A 23,545-nucleotide genomic window follows, 5' to 3' on the forward strand; every position below is an offset into this window, starting at 1 on the left:
GAATGACATCCCGATGTCCGAGCTGTAGATCCTGGTGGTGTGGATCAGTGAGTCGATGTCTCGCTCACTCTTGGCGTACAGCTTGATGTCATCCATGTAGAGGAGGTGACTTATGGTGGCCCCGTTCCGGAGTCGGTATCCATAGCCAGTCTTGTTTATTATTTGGCTGAGGGGTTCAGACCTATGCAGAACGCAGCATGGGGACAGTGCATCTCCTTGGTATATGCCACATTTGATGGATACTTGGGCAAGTGGCTTCCCATTGGCTTCAAGGGTGGTTTTCCACAACCTCATCGAGTTTGCAATGAAGGCCCTTAGAATTCTGTTGATGTTGTACAGCTCCAAGCATTCAGTGATCCATGTGTGTGGCATTGAGTCATAGGCTTTCTTGTAGTCGATCCAGGCTGTGCACAGATTGGTGTGTCACATTCTGCAGTCTTGGGCGACTGTTCTGTCTACCAGGAGTTGGGGTTTGGCTCCTCTGGTATCCTTACCAATGCCCTTCTGTGCTTCGCTCATGTATTGACTCATGTGCCCACTTATCTTAGCTGCGATGATGCCTGACATGAGCTTCCATGTTGTGGAGAGACAGGTTATTGGCCGGTAGTTGGATGGGACTGTGCCCTTTGAGGGATCCTTCATTATCAGGATCGTTCGCCCTTCAGTTATCCATTCAGGGTGAGTCCCATCCCTTAGCAGCTGGTTCATTGTGCTGCCAGCGCTCATGGATTGCAGTGAGCTTCTTTAGCCAGTAGGCGTGGATCATGTCAGGGCCAGGTGCTGTCCAGTTTTTCATACCTGAGACTCTATGTTGGATGTCTGCCACTGTGATAGTCACTGGATTCTGTTCAGGGAGGTTGCTGTGGTCTTCCCTCAGATCCACCAGCCACTGTGCATCACTGTTGTGTGATGCCTCCCTTTCCCATATACCCTTCCAGTACTGTTCAGTTTCCAGCCTTGGTCGGTCTGCTCTGTTGTTATTACCCTGCCATTGAGAGTACACTTTCGCAGGTTGTGTTGCGAACAGCCGGTTTATTCGTCTGGCTTCGTTATCTCTGGTGTATCTCTTTAGGAGGCTGGCCAAGGCTTGTAGCCTTTGCTTGGCAGTTTCGAGTGCGTCAGGTATGGTCATCTGGCTGTACCTCTTGGGCATCGGTCTTTTCATTGCACCTCTCTGGGCCTCTGTCATTTGGCTCACTTCCCTCCGAGCTGCCTTGATTTTTGCCCCCAACCTTCGTTTCCATGGTGGGTATTGTTTCTCATGGCTCCCATGGTTGCTCTTATGGCCAAGCACCTCTAGGATCACTGACTATATATATATGTATATATGTATGTATATATATATATATATATATATATATTATTATATATATATATATCATATATATATATATATATATATATATATAGCCCCAATAAGCACAGATACGCTGAGCGAGGCAGCGACTGACCTGAAAGATAAGATCATGGCGACATTGAACAGGCAACTCCGAACCCCACTACAACGGCTAAGTGAAGTACCATCAGAAAGACTCATGGAAGATGTGAATGCAGCATTGAGAGCGATCCCTACCACAACAATCACAGAAACCAATGAGCTGATATATGCTTCAGCATCAGTGATCCTAGAGGTGCTTGGCCATAAGAGCAACCATGGGAGCCATGAGAAACAATACCCACCATGGAAACGAAGGTTGGAGACAAAAATCAAGGCAGCTCGGAGGGAAGTGAGCCAAATGACAGAGGCCCAGAGAGGTGCAATGAAAGACCGATGCCCAAGAGGTACAGCCAGATGACCATACCTGAAGCACTCGAAACTGCCAAGCAAGGCTACAAGCCTTGGCCAGCCGCCTAAAGAGATACACCAGAGATAACGAAGCCAGACGAATAAACCGGTGTTCGCAACACAACCTGCGAAAGTGTACTCTCAATGGCAGGGTAATAACAACAGAGCAGACCCACCAAGGCTGGAAACTGAACAGTACTGGAAGGTATATGGGAAAGGGAGGCATCACACAACAGTGATGCACAGTGGCTGGTGGATCTGAGGGAAGACCACAGCAACCTCCCTGAACAGAATCCGTGACTATCACAGTGGCAGACATCCAACATAGAGTCTCAGGTATGAAAAACTGGACAGCACCTGGCCCTGACATGATCCACGCCTACTGGCTAAAGAAGCTCACTGCAATCCATGAGCGCCTGGCAGCACAAATGAACCAGCTGCTAAGGGATGGGACTCACCCTGAATGGCTAACCGAAGGGCGAACGATTCTGATAATGAAGGATCCCTCAAAGAGTACAGTCCCATCCAACTACCGGCCAATCCTGCTGTCTCCACAACATGGAAGCTCATGTCAGGCATCATCGCAGCTAAGATAAGTGGGCACATGAGTCAATACATGAGCGAAGCACAGAAGGGCATTGGTAAGGATACCAGAGGAGCCAAACACCAACTCCTGGTAGACAGAACAGTCGCCCAAAACTGCAGAATGTGACACACCAACCTGTGCACAGCCTGGATCGACTACAAGAAAGCCTATGACTCAATGCCACACACATGGATCACTGAATGCTTGGAGCTGTACAACATCAACAGAACTCTAAGGGCCTTCATTGCAAACTCGATGAGGTTGTGGAAAACCACCCTTGAAGCCAATGGGAAGCCACTTGCCCAAGTATCCATCAAATGTGGCATATACCAAGGAGATGCACTGTCCCCACTGCTGGTCTGCATAGGTCTGAACCCCCTCAGCCAAATAATAAACAAGACTGGCTATGGATACCGACTCCAGAACGGGGCCACCATAAGTCACCTCCTCTACATGGATGACATCAAGCTGTACGCCAAGAGTGAGCGAGACATCGACTCACTGATCCACACCACCAGGATTTACAGCTCGGACATCGGGATGTCATTCGGGCTCGAGAAATGTGGGAGGATGGTGACAAAGAGAGGCAAGGTAATCCACACAGAAGGGGTCTCACTCCCAGAAGGAACAATAGCAGACATTGAGGACAGTTACAAGTACCTTGGAATACCAGAGGCAAACGGCAACCTTGAACAGGCAACAAGGAATGCGGCTACAGCCAAATACCTCCAACGAGTAAGGCAAGTCCTAAGAAGCCAGCTCAATGGCAAGAACAAATCCCGGGCAATAAACAGCTACGCCCTGCCAGTGATCAGATACCCTGCGGGAATAATAAGGTGGCCAAAGGAAGAGATACAGACCACAGATGTTAAGACACGAAAGCTCCTCACCATGCATGGAGGGTTCCACCCCAAATCCAGCACCCTGAGACTGTACGCTAGCCGCAAGGAAGGAGGCCGAGGACTAGTGAGCGTGAAAGCCACTATCCAAGATGAAACATCCAAGATTCATAAGTACATCAAGGAGAAGGCCCCGACAGATGACATGCTGAGTGAATGTCTCAGGCAGTGGAGAACAGAGGATGAGATGCTGGAAGAGGGACCATCATGGGAGGACAAGCCCTTACACGGGATGTACCACCGGAACATAACTGAAGATCTACCACACCAGACAATACCCAAGGTGTAGACTGTGCAAAGAGGCCCCTGAGACGGTCCAGCACATAACTGCAGGGTGTAAGATGCTGGCAGGGAAAGCATACATGGAACGCCATAACCAAGTGGCTGGCATAGTATACAGGAACATCTGTGCAGAGTATGGACTGGAAACCCCAAGGTCAAAGTGGGAAACACCTCCCAAGGTGGAAGAGAACGAGCCAAGATCCTGTGGGACTTCCAGATACAGACAGACAGAATGGTAATGGCGAACCAACCAGACATTGTGGTGGTGGACAAAGAACAGAGGAAAGCCGTAGTGGTGGATGTGGCAATACCAAGCGATGGCAACATCAGGAAAAAGGAACATGAGAAACTAGAGAAATACCAAGGGCTCAGAGAAGAACTGGAGAAGGCTTGAAAGGTGAAGGCCACAGTGGTGCCTGTGGTGATCGGAGCACTGGGGGCAGTTACCCCCAAATTGGAGGAATGGCTACAACAGATCCCTGGAATAACATCCGACATCTCAGTCCAGAAAAGTGCAGTCCTAGGAACAGCAAGGATACTGCGCAGAACCCTCAAGCTCTCTGGCCTCTGGTAGAGGACCCGAGCTTGGAAAGTGGATGGCTGCATATATCTTTTGGAACCAAATGAAACAGATCAACTAGTCAAAATTTAAAGTTGTTTAAAAGACATGAAATCCTGGATGTCCCAAAATTTCCTTTAACTAGATTTGGATAAAACTGAAATTCTTATCGCTGAAAATGAGAGGGAGACACTACTGAGTCAGATAGCCACCCTGGATGGCATAACATTAGCTTCACATTCTACTGTGAAGAACCTTGGTGTCATCTTTGACCAGGATCTCTCTTTTACATCATACATTAAACAAAACTCCAGAACCGCCTACTTAGAATTAGAAATATAGCTAAAATCAGAACCATCCTCTCTCACAGCCATGCAGAGTAACTGATCCATGCATTTGTTACCTCTAGGTTGGACTACTGTAACTCCTTACTCATGGATGTCCTAACAGCTCCTTGAAAAGCCTAGAGCTTATTCAAAATGCTGCAGCCAGAGTTCTGACGGGACATAGAAAGACAAATCACATTTCTCCTACATTAGCTTCTCTACACTGGCTTCCTATAAAATTCCCCTACTCACCTACAAAGCACTTACTGATAAAGCTCCTTCTTATCTCAAAGACCTTATAGTTCCTTATGCTCCCAGCAGAACACTTCGTTCTCAGAGTGCTGAGCTACTTGTGGTTCCTAGAGTCAAATGTTGAACAGGAGGCAGAGCTTTTAGCTACCAAGCTCCTCTCGTGTGGAACAAGCTCCCTGTTCAGGTTTGAGAAGCTGACACACTCTCCACCTTTAAGATCAGGCTTAAAACCTTCCTTTTTGATAAAGCTTATAGTTAGAGATGGTTCAGGTCACTGGCAATGATTGTTAGTCAAAGGAACCATCTCTTAGTTAAGCTGCAATAGACATGGACTGCTGGGGGACTTAATTTATATACTGAGCTCCTCTGTTTCCTTCTACCTCTTCTGTCCAATAACCTCTCATCATTGTTCCATGTTCAACTAACCTTGTCTCTTTCTCTCCAGTAGTTGTGCTTCTCCTCCGCTCTCTCTCTCTCCTACATTCTGTCCTCACCTACAGGTATCATCGGACTCAGAGCTTTGTGTCTGTGATGGGCAGCTGCAGATCCAAACATCAAACATCAAACTATCCTGCCTGTATCCAGTCCCTGGTCCAACCATCCTGCATGCGCTCTGTTATTCTGGGATCTCTTGGGTTTAGTTCTGTAAGGTCTTAACCCTTACTTTGTAAAGTGCCTTGAGATAACTTTGTTGTTATTTGGCACTATATAAGTAAAATTGAATTAAAATTGAATTGAATTATGTTTATGATTCTGAATAGCTGAAGATTGTTTTAAAGCTTTTTATTTTGAAAGGATATGGAGGAAGCCTGTGTAGGTAATTGCTAAACAGCAAATTAGTCTTATTAACTAGTCATAATAAACCAGCTGAAAGCAGAAATATTGCTATTTTTAGCTTATGATCTGGATTGGGGCTTTTATTGTGAAATGATTTAGAAGATGTGTGTGCTTAATAAGTAAACTGAAATAGTCCCATTACTTGTTGCAATTACCCATTCAAAAGCAGAAATTTTGCTATTAAAGCTAAAGATTGGATATGTAAGATGCATTTGTAGATAATTTTTAAATTGTAAAACAGTCTCATTAAGTCCTAGAAATATTGCTATTTTTAGCTAAAGATATAGATTGGGGCTTTTGTTTTGAAAGGATTTGGAGGTGGTGTGTGAGTAAATGCTGAGTTGTAAAATACTCTCAAACTATTTACAATTACCCATTCAAAACCAAAAATAGTGCTATTCTAATGCTAAAACTAAAATTTGATCTCATTAAGTAGTCATATTTAAAGTGTCAAATCCAGAAATCTTGCTAAGAAATGATAGCTTTAGACTGCTGCTTTTATTTTGAAAGAATTTGTAGAAGGTGTGTGGGCAATTGCTGAACTGTAAGATAGTCTTATTAATTAGGCTGTCATTAATTAAGCTGTCATTAAACAGTCAGAGGTATAAAAATGACTAATGAAGCTAATAAATTGAATTAGCGCTTCTATTTTGAAAGGATATAGAAGAAGCATGTGGAGATACTTGCTAAACAGTATTTACAAACAATCAAATAGTATAATGAACTAATTAGTAGTAATCAGTAATATGCATAGAGCTGCGACATTGAGCATCAGGAGTTTGACCTGCCAGTCAAAGCTGCAGCTGTGCCGTTGTCATGGAGACGAAAAGCGGGAAAATCAAAAAATCTGTTTCATTCTGGGTTGTGAAAGTAGAGTTGCACCCCTGGCCTGTTACAGCAAATCCATAATAACTATCAAAAATTAATTTTACTTTATGAATGCCAAGGCTTTAGTGAGCAACTGGTATGAGTTTTAGGTTGTAACTATTTGTAATTAATCAGTTTAAACATTACTGAATCTACCTTGTGAGTTGAATGTATAGCTGATCAGATTTGCAAAGAAAAAGTTGTGAGCTGAATGTGCACAAATAAAACAAAAGCAGTTTGATTTCTGTGTTTGTTTTGCACATGACTACAGTCCTGTAAATCCTTCTAAAATTTGTTGAAAGAGTCTAGTCAGGTTTGGAACCAGAATATCCTGAGCATCAGAGTCATGCTCTTTTGCCACTCAGCCACCCTACAGTAGCTGCTTAAATCACTGCTCAGAGGAGCAGTACATACTACTAAAAAAACCTCTAATCTAATATATAGCTGAACATTGGTAATACATTAAGCATATAAGTCAATTAATCTGGGAAACACATATTTATATTATAATGTGATCTCATAAACATGACTCAGACAGGAATTGCTATTGAGCTACAGGATATAATAGCTGATAGACGACAAAGCTGAAGACCTTCCTTTAGATGGAAAGTAATTTGAATATATTTATTTTATTTAACAAAGACTTGAATGTTGGAACAGTCTCAAAGGTGTAAACCTAAGACAAATGTAATTTTTCAATTTATACAGAACCATGCATCAATCATTGCAATGGTAACTCCTCACACGAGTTTCTGTTAGGGTGCCAGAAATAGTTTAAAAAAGCTGAATGTGTACACCTGCTCTGATCAGGAATTGACAGTGTAATGAACTCATCAGTTATATGCACAGAGCTGCTATGGACACTGAGCAGTAAAGAGTTTGAGCAGCAGAGTTTGACCTGTCAATCAAAGTGTTACTGAGCTCAGTCAGTGATCTACTGCAGCTGCGCCCTTGTCATGGACACCTCGCTCCAAAGGCAGGAACCTCTACAAATCAGCTCCATCAGTTGGAGTGAAGCCGATTTCCTCCCCTGATTTACAGGCCTGTTACAGCAAAACCATAATGGTTATCACAAAAATAACTTCACTTTAGAAATCCCAAGGCTTCAATCAGCAACTGGTGTGAGTTTTATGTTTATGTGGGCACAGTCGCAATTTAAAAATGCCAGTCCTTTTGCACTTTTCCTCAAAAACCTCACAGACAAATGCATTAGTCTATGGGAGACATTTTGGAACTCTCTGTGCTTTGAGGCAGCTACCGACTAAAGTATAGGTCTAAAGGCTTGACCAGACATCATTAGACAAAAGACAAGGAACTCTAGCTGTGACATCTCGCACTCTAGCTCACACAATACACAATAACGGAAAAAATGAGAATTCTTCAAAAACCACCGTATGCTTAAACTGCTATAACTCAGAAACTGTTAAAGATATTAAAAAGCTGAATAATAGATTAATAGTGGAATAGTTTTAGAAGATTGTTTTGTAGTATTAATGGTGTCTATAGCTTAAAGTGTGTTGCAGTAGTTAAAGCTGAAAATATACAAGCTGAAAAGGATTTGAAAATGGCTTTCTATTCATTTCAATGGGGCAAAAAAAGTTGGAAAAAGCTTAATAACTTGAAAAATATGAAAGATATGAATGAGAAAAATAATAAACCGTGTCTCCTTAAAAAGGCGGAATATTTTGATATTTGAATGGTATTTGTAGCTCAAAGTTTGCGGGACCGCGAAAAACAATACAGTGAATGCTGGAAGCATGCTTTTTTTTTTATACGTTTTGGATTTTATCTGTTGTGTTTAAGAAATAGGTACAATTATTTATATTTTTTTAAACTTTATTTATCCCACAAGGGGCAACTACCTTTTGCATTGGTCAGCCAGCCATAGTGCAGCTGTCCGGAGAGCTAGTGTGAAGTGTCTTGTTCAAGGACACACCTGATGCCAGAAGCGGGGCTTGAACCTTCTGCTTCCCAGGCTGGGGTGGGAAATTTGGGAAACCGCTAAGCTAAACTATAGCTGTACAAACAACCTGACACTTTGTAGTGAGTTGCGTGGACTTTTAATTATTTTATCCATTACTATTTATTTCAAATGTTCATTTTAAGCTTTTTATTAAAACTGTCAGTCCCTTATTTCTAGATCATTTATGGAACTGTTCATCAACAGGTTTCAAAAGATTACCATTACTTTAACCTGTATTTACCATTATTCAATTTTTAATAAATATTTAGATACAGCCTTTAACTTTTACTTGTTATTTTCGCTAACCTAACTGTTTACCATAACATGTTACACAATTGTTTTCTACAACAGGTGCCAAATACTTTGGACCTAGGCTGAGCTCCATATAGTGGCGGGTGGGAAAGCAAAGAACAGAACAAGGTGACAGTTGCTGTGTCAAAATATAAAGTTTTACCTCTCAAGTTGCATTTTTTTTTCAGCAATAAGAGCCTGAAGTTGCTGTTGTTGAGCCTCCCTCTGTTTAGCAACCGACTTTAGCAGGTTTCTGGCTCCTATTGCCTGAAGGACACAAACACAGGATAATTTTCTTAGGGTCTCTCTTTTGCTCTGACTAAGCAGATAAACACATTGTACAGTGTACCTGCAAGCAAATAAAGTGGCATGAATGAGTTCAAGTACTTGTAGAGTACCAAAGCTTTATGAAATTACTAATAATTAGTGAAAAGCAGCTTTAAATATTAATGCTTACCTTCATTTTTTCTGTCTCTGCCTCTTTTGCCAGTTCATCAACCAGCTCAATGAGACCTCCGACTTTCTCCTGAAACTGTCCAATTTCTGTAAAACACAGTACGAATTCAAACACATCTGCTGAAAGCTCATAACAGAGAGGAAAAGGTTATGACACAATGGACGTGACAAAACCTTCCACGCTTACTGTCTACAAATTCTTTACACTCCTCCTTAAGCTCCAAGGTCTTCTGGCTGACATCAGGCTCCAGTACACGGAGCTTGTTGAGTTCATCAAAATAAAAGCCCGCCTCGGCTAAGGGGGTTTTGGCCATGGCCGCAGGGCCTTTAACAAAAATTAAAAGTAATTAACAAAAACAGACACACGCACACAACACTGATCAGCCAACTTCACCCACATACGCTCAAAGCGTACTGACTTAAAAGAAATGACTTTCTGTTTCTCTAGTTAACTGAAGCAATAAGGTGATCGTTATAAGGACCAGCCTGCTTTTTGCATAAAAGATACTGGTGAAAGTATCGGTATTTTCAATATATCTTTAGATAAAGATAAGTAGTAACTACGTTTGTCAGCTAAACTGTGTAAATGAACCTAAAACTTAACGTGGGAGTGGGTAAACTCCATTAAGTCACAAGTGTTACAGGGCGATTGATGATTAATATGTAATAATTTAGGACTTCGCTGACGTTCAGCTAACTTACCCATATTGGTTGACCAAGCTATTTAGTTAGCTACGGCTACATTTAGCTAGCCTGTTGACAAAAGCCAACTGGCGCCTTCAGAACACATTCTCCTCATGCTTTAGGAGGTCCCGTGACCTTTGATTTGTGTACCATGTTCTGGATATAAACGGGTTTACCTGTTTAAAGCGCTGTCTCCGATAAAACCGGAGAGTCTGTGTTGTTATGTGACGATGTGGCAAAACCAAGTCTTAACGCCAATGCTAAACCAGACGAAGCTCCTCCCACTGCTGCTGCTAGGGAACCAAACGATGCAGCCTCTGTGTGCGCGTGCGTGTGCTTGTGCAAATACTCAATAGAAGGAATTTTAGGATATTTACGGTAACATTGTTGCGATGACTGATTCTAGCCTGAACAATGAAAACGATATATGGGGTGTGTTCCAGAAAGCGGGTTATGTGACATACCCAGGTAAGTTTGAGGGTATGTTAGTGATTAACCTCAGCTTACGGTTCCAAAACGGAGGTAACTTTCAGGATGATTATTTGAAGGAGCGTTATCGTTTTTCTTAAGAATCGTTAATGTATTTAACAAACCTTTTGAAACCTTTCATTTCAAACTTAACCAACCACGGGTCTGCGTGAATAGGCAATATTGCTGATATCGATGTTTGTATGAATTAAAAGTGCAGTGTTATGTCTATACATTTTTAAAATCCCTGTCCTGTGGTTGATGTGGGATTTGTAAAGAAATGATAATTCAATATTCCAATACGTTTTATGGAGAGCAATTATTAAATTAATCTAATTAGGTTTTTAAAAGTTACCCAAAGCCCATGTAATAATATAAGAATTTAATTTCCAGCTCTGGTCATGACTCATGAATATATTGTGAGTCAACCCTAAGTACCAGGCTACACTGTGGTAAGTACATGTATGCCCTATACGCTTATTTCAATGCATACACTACGAACACTCACAGGAGCACTTCTATGCAGCACTAAAGTAATGTGAACTTTCTTATAAGAATGATTGACAGCTTTATGCTAGGAGATTAAAGCAGCGCTTTAATGTGGCACACTGCAGAAGAAGAGCATTGTTCTCCACAATATTGCAATTATTAGAGGGGAGTAACGCCCTGCCCTACAAATACAAGACCCTGAGGAAGACTGCCTCCATCACGGTAATCTGCAGAGTGGATGTACAGTCAGAGATGTGATTTGTCGTAATGTCTTAATCAAAGATCACAACCACTAATAAAAGAAAACGAATAAATGCAAATCATATTTTTTTTTTGTTTTCTTCATTTCCTACAAATACAAAGGCAATTGTTAGATTTTATGATTCTTCCAATAATTCAAACAATTCACCTTTAACTAAACACTCACCTCCAGCTTTTGTTTGAGAATTTTGAAAAGAAATTTAAAGTTTATACAACTCCTTAACTGGTGACTGGACATACAGAAGATTTAGAGTTAAATGACATAGTTCCTCATTACTCTTACAGAATTGAACACTGAACTGTGTGCATCTGTGCAGCAGAACGTGACGGACCCTTCTCCTGCTGTTTGGAGGGAAGATAATAATGTCAGTATACTTGTAAATCAGGTTGCATCATTTAGGCTGCGCAACACAAACATCAGAAATCATGTGATGTGTATAAACTGTATTAATATTACACCTTATAATACTACTTATCATAATTTAAGTTTTATTTAGTAGTATACTTACAACAGCCGGGGCTTCTATTGTGACAGAAGGATCCAATAGGCTGATATTACCATCAGAATCTGTTAAGACCAACAAAGAACCCAACCCAGAGTCTAAGAAATGGATATATCAAAAGTAGCCTATAGGTAGGCCTCTTACATTTTACAGATGCACTTGTATCCTGTGGAGTGACTGGTTCTGATCATCTCTCTCCAGGAATTCCTTCAGCCCCTGCTTTCCGGTGTTCATACTGAGGGCCATCTCCTCTGCATGCATCAGTGGTGGTGGTGCAAGTCTTCCACCAGTTGTTCTAGCCCCTGCCTTCTTTCTGTTGGCTGAGGTAGGGTAGTCTACACCCATGATATGAGTGTGCCTTACCTGTTTGAAATATGTTTTTATATTTCATTTTTAGCCACATTCTTTTTATGCCTGTGGGATTGCACATACATAAAATTTTAAATTAAATTCTTATATTATTACATGGGTTTTGGGTAACTTTTAAAAACCTAATTAGATTAATGTCATAATTGCTCTCCATAAAACGTATTGAATTATTGGATTATCATTACTTTACAAATCCCACATCAACCACAACCGGAATTTTAAAAATGGATAGACATAACGGTCCGTGCATAAACTTCAACTCATTGTGCATGTGTAAAATGAAAATTGAATAACGTCTTTTTATGCTGTGTTTCGTTTCCGTAAATCGGTAAAACACATTTGCGATATACTGATTTACTCATTCTCTTTTTCTCCACTTTCAAAACGAAATACGAAAAAGGGAAACCGGGGGCGGGGCCAGTCGCCGGACTTTCACAATAAAACAAACATCGGCGAATATTTGTAACTCTTGAAAGATTGCAGTTGTGTTTTGACACACAATCAGACCCACATTGTTAACATTAATCAATGTATCAATTATTTATTTAGCCCGTCTCAGTGCTGACAACTGTCGATTACGTTATGACTCATGGCGTTTGCTAAAGGAATGACAGGTCAGTCAGCTCGCCACCGTCGGGTCACTTACAGAATCACCTGCCAACAAAGCTACACGCGTAAGGTACATGGTACAAGGTACACACGCTTAACTCTCAGACTATCAACTCAGAGTTGCTTAAACCAACTCTTCTCAGCTGTTCTGAAACTGAAAACTCCAGGTTTTCAAACTCAGTGTAAGTCAACTTAGAGTTCAGTTTAAACTCAGAGTTTGTTAAACCTCCTCATTGAAACGGGCCCCAGGTTTATTCTGTTGCTTGGGTCAGAAGCAGCACCTGAGTCCAGGGGTGTGTTCCAGAAAGCGGGTTAAGTGACATACCCAGGTAACTTTGAGGTTAAGTTAGTAATTAACCTCAGCTTTCGGTTCCAAAAACGGAGGTAATTTTCAGGGTATGTTTGTAACCATAGCAACTTACTCTCTGAACATAACCTGTTCCGGAGCAGGTTATGTTTCGGAGTAAGTTTGTTTCGGAGGTTACTGAACAGGGCATTTCACTTCATTACCTTCCATTTCAGAGTTTCCAAACGTGATTGGGTGTATCGATAGCACCCACATTCCTATTAAAGCTCCTTCAGTCAATGAGGGACACTATGTTTATAGGAAGTCATTTCACAGTATCAATGTGCAGGTAACTATTATTTCCTGTTCAGAATCTTTTGGTTTAAAGACCATTAAACTCATTACTGTTTCCATTAATAATATTTCCATTAGTAATATTTGATGCAACCCATCTAATGTTGAAGCCAAACGGTAATTAAATAAACTCAATTTACTTTATTTTTCTTTTTTTCCTTCGCCGATGCAGCTGTGTTGCTTTTTCTATTAATAATCGGCTTAAATTGTGCATTCTTTGCATTAAAACCTCCAACTCCGCCGTTGAAATATGCTGCCGTTTTATTGTCGCTTCGGATTTCCATGGTGACTCGTGAATTCGGCGATCCATTGACAATGTCTTTATATATACGCCGTGCATGTGCATTAACTCTGGGTTACCAGAGTTAATGCACATGCTCTCTTATCAGGTGTTTTGGAATCGACATACTCAGGGTAAGCAGGTTCTAGGTTAATCAGCCCAGAGTTCAGGGTTTAGCAGAAGGTTAATCAACCCTGCTTTCTGGAACACACCCCAGGCTGGTGTACATGCTGCATAGGTGTTGTTTAACAGACCACATGCATCCATCACAGAGTTACTAAACAAACATAAACTAAACTCACAGAGCAGCAGCTTCTGATGGAGATGAAAAAAGAGGTAAAACATCTAATATGTAAAAAGGGAAACGGTCTGACATTTAATAAACAGTCAGCTGAATGTGTCAATAAGGAATGATGCAGTTTCTTGTTTCTTGTCTTGTTTCGTGTATCGGTGTATAAACAAATTATGTAGCTAGATGGGCAGGATGTGAAGCTGTTGTTTTCTTCTTCACTCCGGTCCAATAGATGGCAATGATGCGCCATCGTATTGTTTGCCAACCGCCAATAGACACTAAAGAAGAAAAAGAAATCGCCGTAATACGTGTTAATGTGGGAATAGTATGCGCCTAGGGGCGGATGTTTAACATTTATAAAAGAAGTGATACAATATATACATATATGACATTTAATATATATAATAGGGGATAGGATACCAGAGTTAGAAATGGGGGAAATTGAAATGAGACTGAGGGGAAGAAAGGTTAAGTTAATACAATTTTTACAATACAAAGAAGTTGGAAAAAGGGAAAATAGAGCAAATGGTGGCTACTAAGGGACAGGGGGTTATCTGGTGTGGAGATTTTAATGCACATAGTAAGGTGTGGGGAGAAAAAGGGGATCAAATAGAGAAAATAATGGATGACACAGGGATGGTGTGTTTAAATGAAGGGACAGGTACTAGGTGTGATTTGGTGAGGGGCACAGAATTAGCTATACACGTAACAATAGTATCTCAGAATTTAGCAGGAGAATGGAGGTGGGAGTTATTGAGAGAAAGTACAATGGGTAGCAACCATTATGCTATAAGTAATAGGATAGGCCTAGAGGAAACAGAGGAACAATGTGAAGTAGCCATTAGGGAAATAAATAAGACATTTAAGAAGGTAAAGAAAACAAATGATTTTGAACATCTGTTGGATTATAAGAGGAAGGTGGCAGTGGTGAGGAGAACAAATAAAAATGCAAAAAGAGAGCATTGGCAGAAGTTTTGTGATTCCCTAGGGAAATACACACCATTACATAATGTTTGGAATGTAGTTAGGAATTTGGATGGGAAGAGGAGGAAAAATATGAAAATTAATGGTAGATGATAAAATTAAAGCACAGGTTAGGGAACAGGCTTTGAGTAAAGTTCATAGTTTAGATAATCTAAATAGTCAAGAAAATGGAAGAAGGGACATGGTAAACCAAAACACAATAGAACTAAGAGGGGATAGAGACTTGTGAAATGTAATGGACAATGAGTTTAGTGGAGCAGAGCTGGAAAGAGTGTAAAGGAAATGTAAAGATGTGGCGAGGGGAGAAAAGAAATGGTATGGTGTTAGAGGATTAAGGATTTTTTAACATATCGGAAAATAGTGGTAAAGATATTATATATATTATGATAAATAATATATTTGAGAAAGTAGACAAATCAGTACTGGGGTCAAGTGAGCTGTCGTTTGCTTATCCGTTGTTTAGCCAGCCGCGCTTCAAAAACGTCTTGCTGTAAAACGTCATACTGTAATAGCGTATGGGCCTTATAGTCAACTTTGATTATTAATAACTTGACTTTGGTACATAGTTCCAGGCCCAGACCACTTTCTCCTTGTTCTACTAGAAGTGTACTATCACCAAAGATCTGTGTACTTTTACTGTATAGTTTAGGATTTATTAGTATTCAGAACTATCATGTGTCAGGAACGGCAGAGAGAGGACCCAAATGCGCAGTGCGAGATAGGTGGTAAAAATCGAAGTTTAATCCATAAATCGTGGTACAAGGTGGTCCAGGTCATTCACAGAAAATCTCAGTATCGCAGGTAAAAGGGAGCAGGCAGGATCAGGTTGAGCAGGCAATGGTTCGTTAACAGAATCAACAAGATTACGGTATCGGCAGGGAGTAGGCAGTCGGTGGGTCTGAAAAACAGAATCAACACAAGATAATCCGGACGGCGAATGGTATTCACAATGATCTGGCGAAGAACTAAGGAAACGGGTGGTGGTTAAATGTCCTGGTGAGTAATGACAGATGAGACACAGGTGCGTAAACTGAAAACCGGAAGTAAAGTGGGAACTGCTGTGGTATAACCAGAAACGGGAGTGCCTATAAAATAAAACAGGAAACTGGAACTAACACACGGATGACAAACTAAGACCTTTCAAAATAAAAACTGGAAACAAGACCAAAACCTGACCTCAAGTCATACTGTAATACAGTCAAATTTGATGATTAATAACTTGACTTTGGTTCATAGTTCCAGGCCTAGACCACTTTCTCTTTGTTCTACTAGAAGTGTACTATCACCACACAAAAATGTGTGTACTTGTACTGTATAGTCTAGGATTTATTAGTGTTCAAATCAACCATGTCATACCGAGAACCCAGCGGTCAAAGTTAAGTGTTTGCCTGGGGCCAGAGCGGGTGACATTAAGTCTTATCTTAAGCGTGTAACGATAAGCGTAAGTACGCTAAGGTCTTAATACACGCAGGAGCTAATGACGCCTGGTTACGCCAATCGGAAGTCACTAAAACTAACATTGAGTCAGTGTGTTCGTTCGCCAAAACAATGTCGGACTCCGTAGTTTACACTGGACCCCTCCCCAATGTGACCAGCGATGACATGTATAGCCGGCTGTCATCGCTCCACCGCTGGTTGTCTAGGTGGTGTCCTGCAAACGATGTGGGCTTTGTGGCTAATTGGAGCACTTTTTGGGGAAAACCTGGGCTGATCAGAATAGACGGCGTCCATCCCACGTTGAACGGAGCCTCTCTGCTCTCTAGTAACATGGCCATGTTGCTTAGTTTCCCCACTCCGTGACAACTCAGAGTGGAGCCCAGGACGCAGAGTTGCAGTCTTACACGCCTCTCTGCACGTTCTCTACAGCCGCCACCCACTCTTAGTCTTAGTTATCGCATAGAGACTGTGTCTGCTTTTCGACCACCTAAACTATACAAGTTACAAACAAATCAAAGAGGAGTGACTTACCAGAATTTAATAAACATCAAAACAGTTCCTCTTACAGAACAAAGTAACAGTAAGTTAATAAAGTGTGGTTTATTAAATATCAGATCTCTCTCATCTAAATCCTTGTTAATAAATGACTTGATAAGTGACCATAACATAGATCTGTTCTGTCTCACTGAAACCTGGCTGCAGCAGGATGAATATGTTACTTTAAATGAGTCGACTCCAAAGAGTCACATCAACTATCATGTTCCAAGAAGTACAGGTAGAGGTGGAGGAGTAGCAGCCATTTATAAATCGGATTTATTAATTACTCCTAAACCTAAACATAGTTATAACTCATTTGAGAGCCTCACTCTGAGCCTTTCTCACCTAGACTCTAAAACTCAGAAGCCAGTTGTGTTTTGTATTGTTTACCGTCCTCCTGCTCCATATTCAGAGTTTTTAACTGAATTCTCTGAATTCTTATTTGACCTAGTTCTTAGCACAGATAAAGTCATTGTCGTGGGAGACTTTAACATTCAGGTACATGTTGACAGCAACTGTCTCAGCACTGCTTTTAACTCCTTAATAGACACTATTGGTTTTACACAGCAGGTAAATGAACCCACTCATCGTTTTAACCATACCCTCGATCTTATCCTGACATATGGGGTTGAAATTGATAATTTAATAGTTCTTCCCCAAAACCCTCTGTTATCTGACCATTTCTTATTAACTTTTAAATTTAGCACAACTGACCCTATAACAGCTGGAAAGAAATGTTACTATAGCAGATGTTTATCTGACAATGCTGTTGCCAGATTCAAGCAGATGATTCCATCATCTTTTGCCTCAATGTAGATACACAGAGAACAGTCGCCTTAATCCTTATGAACAGGTTGATTGTCTTGTAGATGATGCTGCAGCTTCTTGACGTTCAATGTTAGACACAGTGGCTCCTCTGAAGAAGAAGACAGTGAATCAGAGGAGGTTAGCTCCGTGGTATAACTCAGAGATCCTCATTCTAAAGCACAGGACCAGACAACTAGAAAGACAGTGGCGTTCCAACAAAATAAATGTAAACTGCATTGCATGGAAGGACAGTCTAATAAAATATAAAAAAGCACCTTGTGCTGCTAGAAAAACATAATATTTCTCCCTAATTGAGGAAAACTAAAACAACCCCAGGTTTCTTTTCAGCACTGTAGCCAGGCTGAAAAGGGTCATAGCTGTGTTGAGTCTACTATCCCCTTAAACCATTGAGCTACTGGACATAACAGCTAAAGATGACTTGGCTGAAGAGTTTCCTCTAGATGAAAAGAACTCCTTTGTCATTTTCACATGTTTATTTTATTAATATAAAGTCTTATAGTTAAAGTTACAGATAGAGCGGCAAATTTTCGTTGCCTCGTTGCTGCAGGATTTCACACTGATCTTGTCATGACATTAGCATGACTTAGGTACCATTCCACCAAGCCCCCCTACACCAGTCATGACCCCCCACTGTGATGTACTTAATGCGTGGCTGCCTTGTTAACGCCCCCTAAACCTTTTTTAAGAAATGACCTGCAATTGCACATCCATGCACCAGGTGGAGCAGTGATGTGTAATCCAGGCCCACAGGCAGATTGGAGAGAGAGAACAGAAATGAGCGTCTTAAATGTAAAGTAGTTTATAACTGAACTTAAAGTTATTTATGTCTAAGCAAGTAGAAAATTACAGCTGTTATGAATACAATGCCCTTTAGTCAAACATTCAGTCAACATCCACATGGATATTTTATTTGTTTTAATTATACTGTATTGTATGTATTACTGTATTGTAATGTTTAGCTCTAAATTTACTGGCATTTTTTGACAACTGACAAAGACTAAAAGCTTCCTCAGTCTGAGGGAAGTTCCATATCATCCTCCAGTTTGGCTTCACTTCACACTTGCAAAGAACTGGCTCGTTACGTGAACAAAAGACACAAAAGTGAGTAGGTGTGATGAACCCTCCCCCAAGAAGGACACCAGACTGAAAGAGTTGACATGACTCAACTTCCACACAACTTTACCTGAGCCATGAAAACCAGATATATTTGTAAAGGTTAAAGGTTCCACTCAAATCAAGGCTCTGTTAACATAATGCTGTATGGAGGAATTTAGTTACTGTCCATACAGTAGGTCTCCCTCAGAGGATCAACAGCCTAGTGGTTAAGGCACAGAAGCTCCCAGCTAGAGACTCCTGGTGTAAACTTGCCTCTGGTGTCTTTTGTTTACTACACAAATTCAAGTGACGCAAAATACAGAGATCTGCATACATATGTGTTATGAGTTATGCCAGCTGATATTCTTTCAGTTCATTTTAGTCACCTTTTACTGCCAAATGTCACCGCAATCGGCTGATTGTGACTGCTCAATAATTTTCAAGTTAACTTACAGACTTTTCTTAAAGCACTTTTTTCTTAAAACATTACCAAAAGTGCAGGAACCTTCAGTCTGAGTAAAGGCACTATCCTCTATTTACAATGGGCTTCACTTCACACCTGTAAAGAACTGGCTCATCAGTTGAACAAAGGACTGTGAGAAGGTGTGAAGACCATGTCCCCCATGAAGAACATATAATGTAAAAGCTCCTTGAGAAACATTTCTGCTCTAAAATAATGTAGTGACCCAACTTTCAGACAACTTGGTTTAGGAAATGGTCAAATGAACTGGACGTTTATAAAATCTGTAAATAAAACTTGTTAAAAAGAAAGTGTTAAGTCTATGGCTTTACGATATAAAAGTTTCCCTTTTTTAAACCACCAACTAACAAAAACAGTTTAGTTAAAAACTGTGGGTGAGAAGTTGTGTGCTTTAACCACTAGGCTCTTATAAGTGATGGATGGATGAAGTAGTTCACAAATGTATCTGGTTACATCAGGTAACAGCACTGCAGGACTCTGGTGCTTTGGGGAGAAGGGGGTGGTGTGAAACCAGTCTAACTGGTGGTGTGGATTGGTCGTTCTGTCAGAAAAGAGGCTCTCTATTGTTATGTTCATCTAAGCTTGATTAGAACATTGAAATGTTCTTTTTTTAATTTAAAACAGCTCCTGAAGCAGGCAGACTGACACACACTCCATTCAAGAGAATAAGAATAATATATAGAATGAGAATTTAATAATTTCATTTGTGAAGTCCAACTCAACCTAATACAGCCAGTAACTGATAAACCTCCAGAAGGTAGTTTGGCAGCTGTGGCAGCGTGAGCTGCCGATGCTTATCTATAATTAAAAAAAAGTTAGTACAACATTCAATTCTGAAATGAAGTCAACTTTTCAAGTTTTCTCAACTTTTTAGTTGACTGTTTAGACAGACTATTGTCTGCCTGTCTGTTTGTCTGTATGCCCTAGCAAACAGTGTAGAACTGACATTATCAGATCTATGTCCTGTTCTCAGAACTGTGCCTATACTTGCTGTTTGACCCTAACTCTATGGGTCAGATACTAAAGCTCCACCTTTTGGTTTTACCCTGGAATTGCGTCTTTGGTGCTAAAATGGGGGTGGCCTCATTAACATTTTTAACGCCTTCCCCAGACAGACCAAGGAGGGGGGTTGCTGACAGTCGGCTGATGAGGGTGTGATAAGTGTGTGATGAGCGTCAGAAAGGTGACTGACAGTCGACTGAAATCAGCGAAAATGAACCGCTCCATCTGTAGGATTCAAAAATTTGTATAACTTTGGTGAAATTAATTTAGCACCTTGTTTATTTATGGTTGTAATGTGTTCTATTTGTTCTTTTTTGTGTGGTACACCGTGAGTGAGACGATTGTGTGTGGGAGTGACGATCAACAAGCAGTGATTCTTTGGGTGTGTGTGAAAAACAATTGTGGCTTGCTTTCCACAAAGGGAGTTCACCAGTTGCAACTGCTCTTTCTCTGCGCAGTCTAATCTGTGTGGCTAAGACGTGAATCATTTCAACTATAAGTAAATGCAAGATTAACTGGACATTCAGATATTGGCTTTGCTTGCAAGCAAGACTCTTAAATTATTTCAATGCGTGTTGCGATAGTGCTGAAAGTCTAAACCTCAGCCAAATATGCACAGTTTAATACAAAATAATGCAATAAAGCTTTTTCTACTATGTAAGCAGAAGGACAAAGTAGAACATCATTCTATGATTGAGAAATAATTAATTTAAAATAAAATAAAAAATATTGTATTTAAACATAAAGATTAGTCTCTTATGTCAACATGAAGAGCCTAATACAAATTTTTTTCATTATTCATTGCAAGGGTCACTCCTATTAACACCACGTTCTGTTATGGTGCATTACCCACAATGCATTGAAACGCTTTTCCATTCATTTCAATGAGACAAAAAAAGTAAAAAAAAAGCTTAATAACTTGAAGAATATGAAACATATAAATGAGAAAAATAATAGCACAATTCTCCTTAAAAAGCTGAACATTTTGATATTAGAATGGTTTCTGTAGCTCAAAGGATGCAGGAGTAGTTAGGTGCCGAAAAACGTACGGAAGAACAAAGATAATAACTTTTGACGTTGAAATGAAGTTTCTACGCCAAAGTATGACGATGACAGAAGCTGACGAAAAGAGGCAAGTTGACAAAAAGTTGAACGATGATTCCCATAGACGACCATTATAAAAAAACAACGAAAAACGTTGAATAACGTTAAAAGTTGAAAAGCTGAAAACGTGAAAAGTAATAGCCTGCATCGTCTAACGATGACGCACGTTTAGAACGTTAAACGATGATTCTACGACGAAGCGTTGAGACGATGAAAGCGACCGAAAAACGGGGCGAAATAAGAAGAAGAAGAAGAAGAGGAAAAACTAGAAAAAGTAATTTCTCGAGAAATTACGTGGGAGACCTTATCTGCTGCCGCAACGATGACAAACGCTGATTAAGCTGCTGACGTCAAAAAGTTGACTACGTCCAAAAGTTCAATTCAATTCAATTCAATTCAATTTTATTTATATAGCGCCAAATCACAACAAAGTTATTTCAAGGCACTTTACAAAGTAAGGTTTAAAACCTCACACAACTAAACCCAACAAATCCCACATACAGCAAGCATTTAATTTGACAGCAACAGTGGAGAGGAAAAACTCCCTCTCTAACGAGGAAGAAACCTCCAGCAGAACCAGACTGGATGTGGGCAGCCATCTGCCTCGACCGGTTGGGGTGAGAGGATAGAGAGATAGAAAAGCACAGCAACAGCAACAAGCAACAACAGAGCACAGGCAGGATGGTAGGACCAGGGACTGGATGCAGGCAGGATGGTTGGATCCGCAGCTGCCCATCACAGACACCAAACTTTGAGTCCAATGATACCTGTAGGTAAGGACAGATAGGGAGAAAGAGTGGGGGTGGGGGGGAGAGAGAGGAGAGAAGCACAACTACTGGACAGAAAGAGACAAGGTTAGTTAAACATGGGACAATGATGGGAGGTTATGGGACAGAGGAAGTAGAGGGAAACAGAGGAGCTCAGTGTATAAATTAAGTCCCCCAGCAGTCTATGTCTATTGCAGCTTAACTAAGAGATGGTTCCTGTGACTAACAATAATTGCCAGTGACCTGAACCATCTCTAACTATAAGCTTTATCAAAAAGGAAGGTTTTAAGCCTAATCTTAAAGGTGGAGAGTGTGTCAGCTTCTCGAAACTGAAGAGGGAGCTGGTTCCAGAGGAGAGGAGCTTGGTAGCTAAAAGCTCTGCCCCCTGTTCTACATTTAAACACTCTAGGAACCACAAGTAGCCCAGCGCTCTGAGAACGAAGTGTTCTGCTGGGAGCATAAGGAACTATAAGGTCTTTAAGATAAGAAGGAGCTTTATCATTGAGTACTTTGTATGTGAGTAGGAGAATTTTAAATTCTATCCTACATTTTACAGGCAGCCAGTGCAGAGAAGCTAATGTAGGAGAACTCTGGCTGCAGCATTTTGAATGAGCTGTAGGCTTTTTAAGGAGCTGTTAGGACATCATATGAGTAAGGAGTTACAGTAGTCCAGCCTAGAGGTAACAAATGCATGTATCAGTTTCTCTGCATCACTCTGAGAGAGGATGCTTCTGATTTTAACTATATTTCTAAGGTGTAAGTAGGCGGTTCTGGAGCTTTGTTTAATGTATGATGTAAAAGAGAGATCCTGGTCAAACATGACAACAAGGTTCCTCACAGTAGAATCTGAAGCTAATGTTATGCCATCCAGGGTGGCTATCTGACTCAATAGTGTCTCTCTCAGATTTTTAGGCCCAACAATAAGAATCCCGTTTTTATCTGAGTTTAGTTGAAGGAAGTTTTGGGACATCCAGGATTTGATGTCTTTTAAACAACCCTGAATTTTGACTAGTTGATCTGTTTCATTTGGTTCCAAGGACATGTATAGCTGAGTATCATCTGCATAAAAAGGAAAATTAATAGAATGCTTTCTAATAATCTCACCTAGAGGAGACATGTATAGGCTAAACAGAATTGGACCCAGCACAGAACCCTGTGGAACTCCATAGCTAATCCTTGTGCGTGTGGAGAATTTATCATTAACATGAACAAACTGGAATCTGTTCAACAAATAGGATTTAAACCATCCCAATGCTGTTCCATTAATCCCGATTCTATGTTCTAGTGTCTGTAATAGAATGTTATGATCAATTGTATCAAATGCAGCACTAAGATCTAACAGGACAAGGACAGAAACTAGACCATTGTCCGAAGCTAACAGAAGATCATTAGTGACTCTAACCAGAGCTGTTTCTGTGCTATGATGTTTTCTAAATCCTGACTGAAAATCTTCATACAGGTTATTCCCACTAAGGTGGTCAGATAATTGTTTAGCCACGATTTTTTCCAGAATCTTGGAAATAAAGGGTAAATTTGAAATGGGCCTATAGTTGGCTAGTTGTCCAGGGTCAAGGGTTGGTTTTTTTCAATAGAGGTTTGACCACAGCCACC

The 23,545-nt window shown here is 40.6% G+C and overlaps 2 protein-coding genes across 7 annotated transcripts in view; one reads left to right on the top strand and one right to left on the bottom strand.

Moving 5' to 3' along the window:
* Positions 1-6,635, top strand: part of lyrm9 (LYR motif containing 9) — a 12,369-nt gene extending 5,734 nt beyond the window's left edge. Inside the window, exon 3 of the mRNA XM_055513789.1 lies at positions 5,139-6,635. Within this exon, the coding sequence (XP_055369764.1) occupies positions 5,139-5,222 (84 nt within the window). The 3' untranslated portion in view covers positions 5,223-6,635. The remainder of the gene's footprint in view (positions 1-5,138) is intronic.
* ift20 (intraflagellar transport 20 homolog (Chlamydomonas)) overlaps positions 1-10,119 on the bottom strand; it is a 30,324-nt gene extending 20,205 nt beyond the window's left edge. For 2 of the 6 annotated variants that reach the window (XM_055513787.1, XM_041073472.2), the window contains exons 1-4: positions 9,965-10,118; positions 9,292-9,429; positions 9,106-9,191; positions 8,812-8,915 (exon numbers count right to left, since the gene is read on the bottom strand). In XM_055513787.1, the coding sequence (XP_055369762.1) occupies positions 8,812-8,915; positions 9,106-9,191; positions 9,292-9,418 (317 nt within the window). In that variant the 5' untranslated portion in view covers positions 9,419-9,429; positions 9,965-10,118. Of the gene's footprint in view, positions 1-4,515; positions 4,609-6,769; positions 7,438-8,811; positions 8,916-9,105; positions 9,192-9,291; positions 9,430-9,964 lie in introns of those variants that run through there. The other 4 variants (XM_055513788.1, XM_041073471.2, XM_029171599.3 and 1 more) reach the window with 4 other exon arrangements.
* Positions 10,120-23,545: the final 13,426 nt, after the last annotated feature.

Source organism: Betta splendens, chromosome 13, assembly GCF_900634795.4.
Source record: "Betta splendens chromosome 13, fBetSpl5.4, whole genome shotgun sequence".
Lineage (NCBI taxonomy): Eukaryota > Metazoa > Chordata > Actinopteri > Anabantiformes > Osphronemidae > Betta > Betta splendens.